The sequence below is a fragment of the Elephas maximus genome, chromosome 2, assembly GCF_024166365.1.
Source record: "Elephas maximus indicus isolate mEleMax1 chromosome 2, mEleMax1 primary haplotype, whole genome shotgun sequence".
Lineage (NCBI taxonomy): Eukaryota > Metazoa > Chordata > Mammalia > Proboscidea > Elephantidae > Elephas > Elephas maximus.
Genome location: NC_064820.1, coordinates 125,205,709 through 125,219,807, shown reverse-complemented (window position 1 = coordinate 125,219,807; position 14,099 = coordinate 125,205,709). Strand labels below are relative to the sequence as shown.

General features: G+C 40.3%; 2 protein-coding genes across 7 annotated transcripts in view; one reads left to right on the top strand and one right to left on the bottom strand.

The window, feature by feature from the left end:
- The window catches only part of P4HA2 (prolyl 4-hydroxylase subunit alpha 2), a 287,775-nt gene that overhangs the window by 131,539 nt on the left and 142,137 nt on the right, over positions 1-14,099 (bottom strand). The gene's annotated exons all lie outside the window — the stretch shown is intronic.
- Positions 1-14,099, top strand: part of SLC22A4 (solute carrier family 22 member 4) — a 61,010-nt gene that overhangs the window by 36,594 nt on the left and 10,317 nt on the right. For all 4 annotated transcript variants that reach the window (XM_049872684.1, XM_049872665.1, XM_049872654.1 and 1 more), the window contains 2 exons: positions 9,497-9,597; positions 12,622-12,836. In XM_049872684.1, the coding sequence (XP_049728641.1) occupies positions 9,497-9,597; positions 12,622-12,836 (316 nt within the window). The remainder of the gene's footprint in view (positions 1-9,496; positions 9,598-12,621; positions 12,837-14,099) is intronic.

Genomic DNA, 14,099 nt, shown 5'->3' with positions numbered 1-14,099 from the left:
TTGGAAAAGAATGTGTACTTTGCAGCTGTTGGGTGGAGTGTTCTGTATATGTCTATGAGGTCAAGTTGGCTGATAGTGCCCTTTAGCTCTTCTGTATCTTTGTTGAGTTTCTTTCTAGATGTTCTGTCCTTTACTGAGAGTGGTGTGTTGAAGTCTTTTACTATTATTGTGGAACTGTCAATTTCTCTTTTCAGTGCTGTTAGAGTTTGTTTTATGTATTTTGGAGCCCTGTCATTGGGTGCATAGATGTTTATTATGCTTAAGTCTTCATGATGGATCATCCTTTTAATCATTACATAGTGACCTTCTTTGTCTTTTATGGTGGATTTTGTTTTAAAGTCTATTTTATCTGAGATTAGTATTGCCACTCCTTTTCTTTTTTGGTAGTAATTTGCTTGATATATATTTTTTCCATCCTCTGATTTTTAATAAATTTACATCTTTGTTTCTAAGGTGTGTCTCTTGTAGACAGCATATTGATGGGTCCTGCTTTTTTATCCATTCTGTCACTCTGTGGCTTTCTATGGCTGCATTTAGGTCATTTATATTTGGTGTAATTATTGATGGGTGTGAGTTTATTGCTGTCATTTTGTAGTACTTTTTTTGTGATGCTAACATTTTCTTTGTTCCTCTTACTCTCCTGTGCTGAGTTCCTTTTGTTTGTGGATTTCTTTTGTTTTTATTGAGACTTTATGTTTTTCTTCTTTATTTGGATGAGTAGGCTTGTTAACTTTCTTTGTGGTTACCTTGAAATTTACCCTTATCTTCCTAGGCTTGAATCAGTCTATTATTAGTTGGTATCGCTTTGCCTTCCTCTCCATTAGGAAGTTCTGTACCTACACTGTTTATTCCCTCTTTGTTGTCTAGTTCCCTGTTGCAGTTGTTTTGGTTTTGGATAGTCCTTGAGAGTTCATTTCTTATGTTGGCATCTGGCTAGTACAATCTTGTGTCCTAGATCCAGGCTGTGGTCTGATGTTGTTTGTCCTCAGACTGAAGGTCTCCCTTTATAATTCTTGTAAGTTTGTTTGGTTTTTACATATTCCCTTAATTTCTGTTTATCTGGAAATGTCCTAATTTCACCATCATATTTGAACGGAAGTTTTGCACGATATATTATTCTTGGTTAGCAATTTTTTTCTTTCAAGGTTTTATATATGTCATCCCATTGCCTTCTTGCCTGCATGGTTTCTTCCGAATAACCAGAGCTTTGTCTTATTGTTTCTCCTCTTTATGTGACTTTTTATTTTTCTCAAGCTGCTCACAGGATTTTTTTCTTTGTCTTTGGTTTTAGAGAGTGTGATTATGATATGTCTTGGTGTTTTTCTTTTGGAATTTATTCTATGTGGGGTTTGCTGAGCTTCTTGGATGGTCAGCTTTTCATCTTTCATGATATTAGGGAAGTTTTCTGTCAGCATCTCTTCAATGATCCTCTCTGTGTTTTCCGCTTTCACTCCCCATTTTGGAATTCAGATCACTTGCAAATTTTTTCTTTTTATTGTATCCCACATAATTTCCAGAGTTTCCTCATTTTTCTTTGTTCTTTTTTTATTTTTCCTCAAACAGAAACGTATCCGAGTGTTTGTCTTCAATTTCACTGATCCTGTCTTCCATCGTTTCAGACCTGGTCCTCAGCCGTTCTATGACACTGTGCATTTCTGAAATCTTGTTTATCTTTTAGAATTCTAATTGTTATTTTTGTACAATTTCTAGTTGTGAATTTATTTTGGCATTTTTTTTTCCTATATTATTTCCCTGAATTCTTCCATTTTTTTGTCTGTATTTTCCATGAATTTGTCTGTCTTTTCCATAAATTTGTTTATTTTTTCTTCATTTTTGTTTCAACTCTTGGATTGTTCTGAATATTAGAGATTTGAATTCCCTTTCAGGTAGTTGTAGTGCCCTTTGTTCTACTGGAAAATCATCTAGTATTTTATTTTGGATGCCTACTGGAACCATCCTCTCCTTCCTTTTTTTTTTTTTTAATGTTTTGATATTGTCTGCTGTCTTTGGGACATTCAGTAGTTATTTTCTTCATTTCTTGATTGTAGGTTTGTTTGTTTCATGCAGCTGGTGGGAAGCAGAGGAGGCCGAAGGGGGGAGGGAAGAAGAGTGGGGTTAGAAAAGCGTGTATCACTCATTACTGGGTGCTCTGTCCCTGGCTGGGAGCTTCATGAAGCTGCTTTCCCATACTCCTTGTCCGCCGATCTGCGATGTGGGCGGGGTGAATCTAAGCAGCACAGATGCTGCACTTCCCAGCCAGCTGAGCCACTGCAACCAGCTATGAAGCTCTCGGAGGTAGAGGAGCAGGGAGAGGAAGGGGGATAGGAAAGCGTGTATCGCTGGTGCTCTGTCTCCAGCTGGGAGCTCCGTGAAGCTGCTTTCCTGTGCTCCCTGTCCACCGATCCCCGACAGGAGTCCAAGATGACAAATCCGTGCGGTGTTAACTGATAAGGGACCTCCACACGTATTTCTCTTCCCTCTCTGTTCTGTTAGTTTCTTATTCCATTCAGTGTTTGGTTGAGTTCTTTATCTCTTCATTTGACACTTTGGGTTCCAGGAATGATGTCTGTCTCTGTTTTACTTAGTTTTTCGGGTCTTTGTTGTGGAGGGATGGTGTGGGTGCTTCTGTTTATGGCACCATGTTGGCTGGAAGTCACATTCTTGATTTTTATGAAATTTAATTTAATTGAATATTTATTGAGTGTCCATTATGCATCAGGCAGTGCACTAAGTCTTAAGGCCACAATGATGACTAAGTTCTGAGATAAAATTCACCTTAAAGGGCTGTGCACAAATTACTGTTTTTGTCAGGTGCCGTCGAGTCGGTTCTGACTCACAGCGACCCTGTGTACAACAGAACGAAACACTGCCCAGTTCTATCCCATCCTCACAATCATTGTTATGCTTAAGCCCATTGTTGCAGCCAATGTGTCAATCCATGTCACCGAGGGTCTTCCTCTTTTTCACTGACCCTCTACTTTTTTTTTTTTCTACTTTACTAAGCATGATGTCCTTCTCCAGGGAGTGGTCCCTCCTGATAACATGTCCAAAGTACATATGACGAAGTCTCGTTATCCTTACTCCTAAGGAGCATTCTGGCTGTACTTCTTCCAAGTTAGATTTGTTTGTTCTTTTGGCATTCCAAGGTATAGTCAATATTCTTTGCCAACACCGTGATTCAAATGTGGCAATTCTTCGGTCTTCTTTATTCATTGTCCAGCTTTCGCATGCATATGAGGCAATTGAAAATATCATGGCTTGGGGCAGGTGCACCTTAGTTTTTGACATCTTTACTTTTTAACACTTTAAAGAGGTCTTTTGCAGCAGATTTATCCAATGCAATGCGTCAATTGATTTCCTGACTGCTGCTGCCATGGGCATTGATTGTGGATCCAAGTAAAATGAAATCCTTGACAACTTCATTCTTTTCTCCGTTTATCATGTTTTTGCTTGTTAGTCCAGCTGTGAGGATATTTGTTTTCTTTGTGTTGAAGTGTAATCCATACTGAAAGCTGTAGTCTTTGATCTTCATCAGTAAGTGCTTCAAGTCCTCTTCACTTTCAGCAAGCAAGATTGTGTCATCTGCACATCTCAGGTTGTTAATGAATCTTCCTCAAATCCTGATGCCCTGTACTTATTCATACAGTCCAAGTTTTCTGATTATCTGATCAGCATACAGACTGAAAAAGTATGATGAAAGGATACAATCCTGATGCCACCTTTCCTGATTTTAAACCAGGCAGTATCCCCTTGTTTTGTTGGAACAACTGCCCCTTGGTCTATGTACAGATTCCACATGAGCACTATTAAGTGTTCTGGAGTTCCGATTCTTGGCAATGTTATCCATAATTTGTTCTGATTCACACAGTCAAATGCCTTTGCATAGTCAACAAAACACAGGTAAACATCTTTCTGGTATTCTCTGCTTTCAGCCAAGATCAATCTGACATCAGTAATGATATCCCTCCTTCCATGTCCTTTTCTGAATCTGGGTTGAATTTCTGGCAGCTCCCGGTTGGTTTACTGCTGCAGCCACTTTAGAATGATTTTCAGCAAAATTTTATTTGTGCATGATATTAATGATATTGTTCGATAATTTCCACATTCAGCTGGATTAACTTTCTTGAGAATAGCCATAAATATGAATTTCTTCTTGTCAGTTGGCTAGGTAGCTGTTTTCCAAATTACTTGGCATAGATGAGTAAGTGCTTCCAGCAATGCATCCATTTTGCTGAAACGTCTGCATTGGTATTCTGTCAGTTCCTGGAGCCTTGTTTTTTGCCAATGCCTTCAGCACAGCTTGGACTTCTTCCTTCAGTACCACTGGTTCTTGATCATATGCTACCTCCTGAAATGGCTGAACATCAACTACTTCTTTTTGGTACAGTGACTCTGTGTATTCCTTCCATCTTATTTTGATGCTTCCTGCTTCATTCGATTTTTTTTTTGCCCGTAGAATCCTTCAGTATTGCAGCTTGAGGCTTGAATTATTCTTCAGTTCTTTCAGCTTGAGAAATGCCAAGCCTGTTCTTCCCTTTCAGTTTTCTAACTCTAGGTCTTTGAACATTTCCCTGTAATACTTTGCTTTGTCTTCCTGAGCTGTCCTTTGAAATCATCTGTTCAGCTCTTTTACTTCATCATTTCTTCCATTTGCTTTAGCTGCTCTATGTTCAAAATTAAGTTTCAGAGTCTCTTCTAACATTCATTTCAGTCTTTTTTTCTTTCCTGTCTTTTTAAAGTCCTTTTGCTTTCTTCATGCATGATGTCCTTGATGTCATCCCATAACTTGTCTGGTCTTCAGTCACTGGTATACAATGCACCAAATCTATTCTTGAGATGGTCTCTAAATTCAGGTGTGATATAGTTTGGCTCTCACGGACTTGTTTTAATTTTCTTCAGCTTTGGCTTGAACTTGCATATGGACAATTGATGGTCTGTTCTGAAGTCAGCCCCGGTCTATTTCTCACGGATGATTTTGAGGTTCTCCATTATCTCTTTCCACAGATATAGTCAATTTGATCCCTCTGTGTTCCATCCGGCCTGATCCACGTGTATAGTCACTTTTTATGTTGTTGAAAAAAAATATTTCTAATGAATAAGTAGTTGCTCTTGAAAATTCTATCATGTGATCTCCAGCATCATTTCTATCACCAAGACCATATTTTCCAACAACTAATCTTTCTTCTTTGTTTCCAACTTTTGCGTTCTAATCACCAGTAATTATCAATGCATCTTAATTGCATGTTTGATCAACTTCAGACTTTGGAAGTTGGTAAAAATCTTCAGTTTCTTCATCTTTGGCATTAGTGGTTGGTGCACAAATTTGAATAATAGTCCCATTAACTGGTCTTCCTTGTAGGCATATGGATATTATCCTATCACTGAAAGTATTGTACTTCAGGATAGATCTTGAAATGTTCTTTTTGACAATGGATGTGATGTCATTTCTCTTCGATTTGTCATTACCAGCATAGCAGACCATATGACTGTCTGATTCAAAATGGCCAGTACCAGGGCATTTCAGCTCACTCATGCCTAGGATATCAATCTTCAAGTGTTCCATTTCATTTTTGACAACTTCCAGTTTTCTAAATTCATACTTCATACATTCCATGTTCTGAATAGTAGTGGATGTTTGCAGCTGTTTATTCTTGTCTTTAGTCATGCCACAAATTAAGTGCAATAATATATGTTAGGAACCCTGGTTGCTTAGTGGTTAAGAGCTCAGGTTGCTAACCAAAAGGTCAACAGTTTGAATCCACCAACTACTCCTTGGAAACCCTATGGGGCAGTTCTACTCTGTCCTATAGGGTTGCTATAAGTCAGAATGGACTCGATGACAACAGGTTTTTTTTTTTTTTTAATATATATGTAAACTGCTTAGCATATATAGTGTCATTAAATATTCATTGCCTTTATTTTGTACATTTACCTCCAATTTTTTATTGATTGCTCAATACCATTGATGTAGCTAGATACAAATAATTTTTAGATGTCCAGATCAAGTAGGAAAAATATGTTTGAGAGCTATTCCACCCACGGGTTCCTCACTGAACCCTGAGTCTCATGGAAGCCTGCTGAGGAAGCTATGTATGTCTTTAGCCTTGCTATGTGTCATTTGTAGATCTTTAAGGCTTAAGATCACAGACTTGAGGGGTCACCTCTTTTGAACAGTGGACACAGGGAAAGGCTGATATTCTAGGAAGCAACCACACTTCCTGACAGTCATGAGGACATGCAGTATGCCAGGCCCTGTGCTGGCTCCTAGGGGAAACAAGAAAGATAAGAGAGAGTTCTTGCCCTCCAGGAGCATCGAATGTAACCAAGAGGGGCAAGAGGATTAGATGAAAAGAGAAATGATAGCATAAGAGAGTCAATGCCATGTATTGAAGGAGTGGACACTGCCTAGTGGTACAGAGAAAGAGAGAGCAAGGTAGCCAGGTGCTGTCTGGACAAGTCCAAACCAGAGAGGATGATCGGCTTCACTTAGGCAAACGGTGAGGATTGGGTAGGAGAAAAAGTTGACTGCTCAGGACATCCCAAGAAGACAAGTGTGGCTGCAGCCGGGATATGGAGGGCATGCCAGTGCTCCGTCCCTGGGGCTTCCTCCATCCCTGCCTTTTGCACCTTTTCTAGATACAGTGCCCTGGCTATGGCTGCAGGCTGAATTACTGTGACCATGAACCCAAGTTCTCAGAGGGCTGCCAGGCCAAAATATCTCTGAGGTCTTTGCTCTTCAAGTCAAGAATTCTATTCCCAGCCTTAATCAATTTAAGTGGCTACAAAAAGAATATTGGGAGAGTCTGAAACATATTGTGCTGAGTGTTTCTGGGTATTTATTGGCTATGTGGCCTGATTCCTATTTTGAGAAACTTACAGTCTAGTTGTAGAACCCAGACTTATGTGGATGAAAGCAATCATAAGAGATATATAATTGATGAATAAGAGTAAAGTCCAGTGTCAAAACATATGCTTCTGGCAGCACCTTGCTTCTTCCTGCCATGATCATCTCGCCTGCTCACCTCCCAGGTTGGAGGCTCTGTACCAGCAAATGTAGCCTGCTCAGAATGATAATGAGGAGCCTACCAGATCCAGGCACGGTGTTCAGCTCACTTAGTAATCATGCACTAACTACTATTAGCCCTGTTTTTTAGGAGAGAAAAAGTACAGAACAGAGAAGTTAAGTAACTTTCCCAAGGCCACACAGCTATTAAGCTGGGATTTGGAACCTAGGTCTCTCTGGCTCTAACGTACATGTTTTTAACAACGATAATTTATTTACCTTTTTTTTGTGTGTGTGTGGTAAAAATGTATGTAACAAAACATTTGCCAATTCTACAATTTTTACATGTATAATTCAGTGACATTGACTACACTCATCCTGTTGTGCAACCATCAGTACTATCCTTTTCCAAATATTTCCAGTAACAGAAACTCAGTGCCCCCTAAGCAATGACTCCCACCTTCTTCCTCCCTCCCACTCAGGTAACCACTAATTAACCTTTGGTTTCTATATCTTTGCCTATGTCATATAAGTGGGATTATAGAGTGTTTGTCCATTTGTGAACAACCATGCTTTTTTACCCATGTCCCAGTTTAGGGACAGTTGCATTAACTTTGACAGGAAAAAATATAGAGTAGTATCCTCTCGGAAAGTGATCTTGGACTTCTCTGGCTTCAATCTGCAATGGTGCCTGGTCCAAAGATTTGGTGGCTCCATACAAGCCAGGGACAATCACTTGATACAAGAATAGTCCAAACCTGGTTGCTTATCACAGTCACCTAGGGAACTTTAAAAACACAGATTCCCAGTTTCCCCAGTCCCATGAAAGATTCAGATTAAGAAGGCCCAGGGCAGGGCCTGACAATCTGAATTTTAATAAGGGCCCTGGGGAAGCACTAAATGTTAGCATAGGCTTGCTCTGTACATCCTGACTGTGTATAGCCACTGCTCTCAGAGCCCTCCAGGAGGACTTCTAGTTTTCCCATTGTTTACACACAGGCTTTGCTTTGTTGTAATAATAGGGTTATATTGCTGGGGACATGGTAGTACAATGGTCAAGCACTCAGCTGCTAACGGAAGGGTCAGCAGTTCGAACCTATCAGCCACTCCAAGGGGGGAAAAACCTGGTGATCTGTTCCCATAAAGATTACAGCCTGGGAAGCCGTACTCTGTCCTATAAGGTCGCTATGAGTCAGAATCAACTCGACAACACACCACCACAACACTCCCAAAAGTGCAGGAGAGAAAGGCAGCATGGCTGTGAGATGTGTGAGCAGTTATCTAATTAGTCCTGGGAAGAAGGATGGTAATGTTTGGGAAGCATCTGCTGCAAAAGTCTGACACTCTCACTTCCTTCCTAATAAAAACTCCTTCCATGATCTCTTACTGCATAACTACCATAGGGCTACAAAGTCCTTGTTCTTTCTCCCCAAAGGGATTTCCCACCTCACAGCCTTATAAGTTGTGTGTGTGTGTGCGCGCTTTAAATTTTACAGAGCAAATTAGTTTCTCATTCAGAAATTTATACACAAATTGTTTCTTGACACTGGTTGCAATTCCCACAGTATGTCAGTAGCCTTATAATTTTTATTTCAGTTTCAATTCTAATAAGCTTGGTTATCGAGATTCCTAACTCATGGCAAATTAACATCGGCAAACTAAAAGTAGAGAAGCCCATTGGCAGCAGTAAGAAATTGCCACCAACCACTGAAGACTAGCAACTTTTCCTCTACAGTGAGGTAATAATAGCTAAAATTTATTGGGTATTTACCATGGTTCAAATACTATGCTAATCTTTATATATAAATGATCTCATTTAATCTTCTCAACTCCCAATTATTATACCCATATTATAGAAAAAGTAAGCTGAGGCTCAGAGAGGGTAAATAATAACTTGCCCAAGGTGTCCTGGTTAACCTGAGCCTGTTCTGATACTAAGAGATAACAGCAACAACAAAAGTATAAAAAGTAGATAGGACCTCAAGGCAGTTTGGGGCTATATGGTCCCACCACACTAATAGGCCCTAAGTACCTCAGTGTGAGAAAAGCCATCCAGAGTGATGATCATGAGTCAGGAAAAGCCCATGTTAACAACTGGGCTTTGTATAAGGAGATGGTGCAGTTGATGATACGTATTTAAAAGATTTCTGTATAAAATGGACTAAAAACATTTTAAAGTATTAGAATAAGCATTACATAGGTAGATGCCCTTGTTATTGTTATGTGCCATCGAGTTGATTCTGACTCAGAGTAGAACTGCCCCATAGGATTTCTTAGGTTTTTTTTTTTTAATCTTTGAGGGAGCAGATAGCCAGGTCTTTTCTCCTGTGGCGCAATGGTTAAGCACTCGGCTCCTAACTGAAAGGTGGGTGGTAGATGCCTTTATTCCCCCCAATTTCGGAATTCTAATCTTATCCAAGGCAAAGCAAGTGTTATATGCATACATTTTCTCGTTCACTGCCTCTTAATCTCATGGCTGTTCCCATTATTTAGCTACAGGAGCTAAAGCCTCTGAAGCAGCAGAAAGTTTTCATTCTGGACCTGTTCAGTACTCGGAATATTGCCATAATAACCATTATGTCTTTGTTGCTATGGTAAGTAACAAGCGATCTGAAAATGCATACATACAGCACAGAAGTATACAACTGATTTTCTTCTTTAATTCAGAGGAAACGTTTGAGCAAGGACTGAGTTACCCTGGGACAAAGTAAAAATTATAGAATTCTAAGTTATTTGCCACCTTCCATCTGTCAGTTGGAGCCCTGGTAGTGCATTGGTAAAGCACTCAGCTGCAAACCAAAAGGTCTGCAGTTCGAACCCACCAGCTGCTCCGTGGGAGAAAGATATGGCAGTCTGCTTTTCTGTAAAGAGTTACATCCTTGAAAACCCTATGGGAGCAGTTTTACTGTGTCTTACAGGGTCGCTATGAGTTGAAATCGACTCTATGGCAATGGGTTTAGGGTTTGGATCTGTCAGTTTGTTGTACTGTGGTAGTTTGCATGTTGCTATGTGGGGCAGTGGTTAAAGTGATTGACTGCTAACCAAAAGGTCAGTGGTTTGAAACCACCACCAGCTCCATGGGAGAAAGATGTAGCAGTCTGTTTCTGTAGAGATTTACAGCCTTGGAAATCCTATGGGGTCACTATGAGTTGGCATTGACTTAATGGCAGTGGATTTGGGTTTTTTTTTTTTTTATGGTGCCAGAAGCCATGCCACTGGTTTTTTAAATACCAGCAGGGTCACCCATGGTGGACAGGTTTCAGTGGAGCACCCAGACTAAGATTAGGAAGAAAGGCCTGGCAATCTACTTCTGAAAATTAGCCAATGAGAACCTATGGATCATGACAAAATATTGTCCAGTATAGTGCTGGAAGATGAGCTCCCTAGGTTGGAAGGCATTCAAAACGCACAGTGGCCACAGAAATGGGCTTGAGCATACCAACGGTCATGAACGGGCGCAGGACTGGGTGATGAGCATACCAACGATCATGAACGGGCGCAGGCCTGGGTGACTTTTGTTCTGTTGTACACGGAGTCTTCATGATTCAGAGCCAACTCAAAAGCATCTAACAACAACAAGAAAGTTGTTGGAAATTTCCTCGATTCAATTCATGGAACTGGATACTTAAAAAAATCACAGGGAACTGTATTTAAGTAGGCAGTACTGTGGCCCAGAGGGAAAGGATTCCCTCCGTCCTAAAATTACAGAATTAGATGGCTAATGATGTCCCTGGTGCTTGCAGCACAGATGCTAATTCACATTCTGCCTCCTGAAGCTGCGCTGGCAACTGAACAGTGAGATTAAAATCACCTGCATCCCCACTGCCTAGATTTGGGTCTCCACAGCTTTTTACACTTGCTAATACCAAACTGGAGCCCAGGTAGCACAGTGTTTAGGAGCTCAGCAGGTAACCCAAAGGACGGCAGTTCAAATCCACCAGCCGCTCCTTGGAAACCCTATGCGGCCATTCTACTTTGTCCTGTAGGGTCACTCTGAGTCGGAATCGACACGACAGCAATGGGTTTTTTGGTTAATATCAAACTAACTAGTTCTTTAAAGGCAGAGAATAATGAATTAACTTTGTAGACCAGATTTAATAATGTATCTGCCAAGAAATGAGGTAAAGGGGAAAAAAAGAGCTGGTCTACCCATGACAAAGGCACACACACACACACACACACACACACACACGAAATAAAGATGAGAATCAGAACTAGTTGATTCAAGCTGCAGCTAGCCTATTTGAAGGGCTGTCCTGTTTTGCAGTTAGAAGAAATCAATGACAGAATCCGGCTTATGCCTCTGAATTAATCAAGTGTGTCCTAGGCACATGGCCTTCCTCACTGTGCACCTCCTTAATTCTTACATATCAGCATATCTCTCTTGTGGAAATTTATCTTGAGTAATGGTGCTACTGAGCCAGTATTAAACTAGTCACTGGTTTTACCTGCCTGCGCTTATCATCAAACGTGAAAGCATTAAGATCCCCACAGCTGTGCACTTTAATTTTTTGCCTTGTTTTGTTTGGGGTTAGCTCTTGTGCTATCCAACCTAGTATAACCCATTGCTGTTGAGTGAATTCCAACTCATAGTGGCCCTATAGGACAGAGTAGAACTGCCCCATAGGGTTTCCAAGGAGCGCCTGGTGGATTCAAACTTCTGATTTTTGGTTAGCAGCCAAACTCTTAAACGCTACACCACCTAGTATAGTGTGTATAAAAAAGGACCCAGCTGTGTTTCTAACAACAGTTTTCAGACATTCTCTGCCCTTCAGTCATGTTAGTAATAAGCAAACTTGTACACATAGTGCATAGTGCTGTTATTTTCCCAGAGAAGCTTCTGGGTGGGAGTTGACTGTAATGACAGGATATACAGTTTGCACTGATGCTTTGAAGCATTATGGACTGTCCTTCTTTTCTCTAAAGTGAGCTTCATTAAATCAGAATTTACTGCAAGTAGATCCCACAGTATTACAGATGTATCTGATTTTGGGTAAGGTTGAAATCTCAGTTTTATGTTCACTGATGTGACTGACATCCTTTCTTCAAATAATATCTCTAGGGAAGTGAGATTGTACAAACCGTTCAGGAAATACTGAAATTTAAAATCATCTAGCCCTAGGAGAGGCATTGTTGAATATTGGTATATCTAGGCTAGTGCTGTCCAATAGAACTTTCTGCCACGATGGAATATGTTTTATATCTGCACCATCCAATATGTAACCACTAGCCACATAGAGCCCTGGTGGCACAGTGGTTAAGAGCTCAACTGCTAACCAAAATGTCAGCAGCTCGAATCCACCAGGTGTCCTTGGAAACCTTGTGGGGGCACTTCTACACTGTCCTACAGGGTCACTATGAGTCGGAATCGACTCAGCAGCAACGGGTTTGGTTTTTTTGGTTTAGCCATGTGTGGCTGCTAAGCATTTGACATGTGGCTAGTGCAACTGAGGAACTCAATTTTTATCTTGTTTTAATTTTATTTAAATTTAAATAGTTACCTGTGGCTAGTGGCCACATATAGGACAGCAAGATCTAGACAATTTCTTCACCACCATGAAATTGTACAATGATTCAAGCTATCTTTTGTAATTTTACCTTTTTTTTTTGTCTTTTAGGATGCTGACTTCTGTGGGTTACTTTGCTCTGTCTCTCAACACTCCTAATTTACATGGAGATGCCTATCTGAATTGTTTCCTCTCTGCCTTGATTGAAATTCCTGCTTACATTACAGCGTGGCTGCTACTGCGAACCCTGCCCAGGCGTTACATCATAGCTGGGGTATTATTCATGGGAGGAGGTGTGCTTCTTTTAATTCAAGTAGTTCCTGCAGGTAAGAAGTTAACCAATAGTAACAGCTTTTCACACACACAAAAAAGAGCCACAAAAAGCCACTTACTCTTCACTGCTTCCTGTTTATGCAGCCTTTTATCATAAATCATTCATAGATTAGACAAGAGAGAATAGACTATGTAGTCTCCAGGCCTCAAAAACAGCTCTCCTCAAAAGAAGGGTCAGCTTTGGGGAATCTGAAATCACTAACTAAAGAGGAAGCAGAACTCTCCCAGTCATCTCCTTGGTGGGAGGACTCACCTAAACCCTCAAGCCTCCTTCTCAGAGTCACACTTATGATTCCGAATTTCTTGGTACTTACCAATCTTTTGTCTGAGTTGTACATTCAGTTGTTAATGTTGGTAGTACATGGTAGTTCCAATGTTAATTGCAATGATTTTATGGTCTGTAATAAATGGTGGCACAGTGGTTAAGAGCTCCGGCAACTAACCAAAAGGTCGGCAGTTCGAATCCACCAGCCACTCCTTGGAAACCCTATGGGGCAGTTCTACTCCGTCCTATACGATCGCTATGAGTCGGAATCGACTCGACGGCAATGGGTTTGGCTTTGTTGGGTTTTTTAAATCTATAAATAGTTAGATATCACAAAATGTTGTTAATGTATTATTGATACACCCAAAAACAAAAAACCAAACCCAGTGCCATCGAGTCGATTCCGACTCATAGCGACCCTATAGGACAGAGTAGAACTGCCCTATAGAGTTTCCAAGGAGCACCTGGCAGATTCGAACTGCTGACCCTTTGGTTAGCAGCCATAGCACTTAACCACTACGCCACCAGGTTTCCCTATTGATACATAGAAATATATATTTCTTAATAAGACAATGATAGAAAGGATTGGTCCTTCTCTTTATTTTTTAAATTTATTGTGGTAAAATATATATAACAAAACACTTGCCATTTTGACTTTTTTACATGTATAGTTCAGTGGCATTAATTATGTTCATCATGTAGTGCAACCATCACCCTATCCTTTCCAAATTTTCCCATCCCCCTTAACAAAAGCTCAGTGCCCTAAGGAAGGGCCCCCTCCCTACCACTCCTAAAAGCCACTAATAAACTTTGGACTTTATGCATTTGCCTATTCTAGATATTTCATGTAAGTGAAATCATATAATACATGTCCTTTTGTTGCTCACTTATTTCACTCAGCATAATGATTTCAAGGTTCATCCATATTGTAGCATGTGACAGGGCTTCATTTCCTTTATGGCCGAGTAATATTCCATTCTATATACTACAT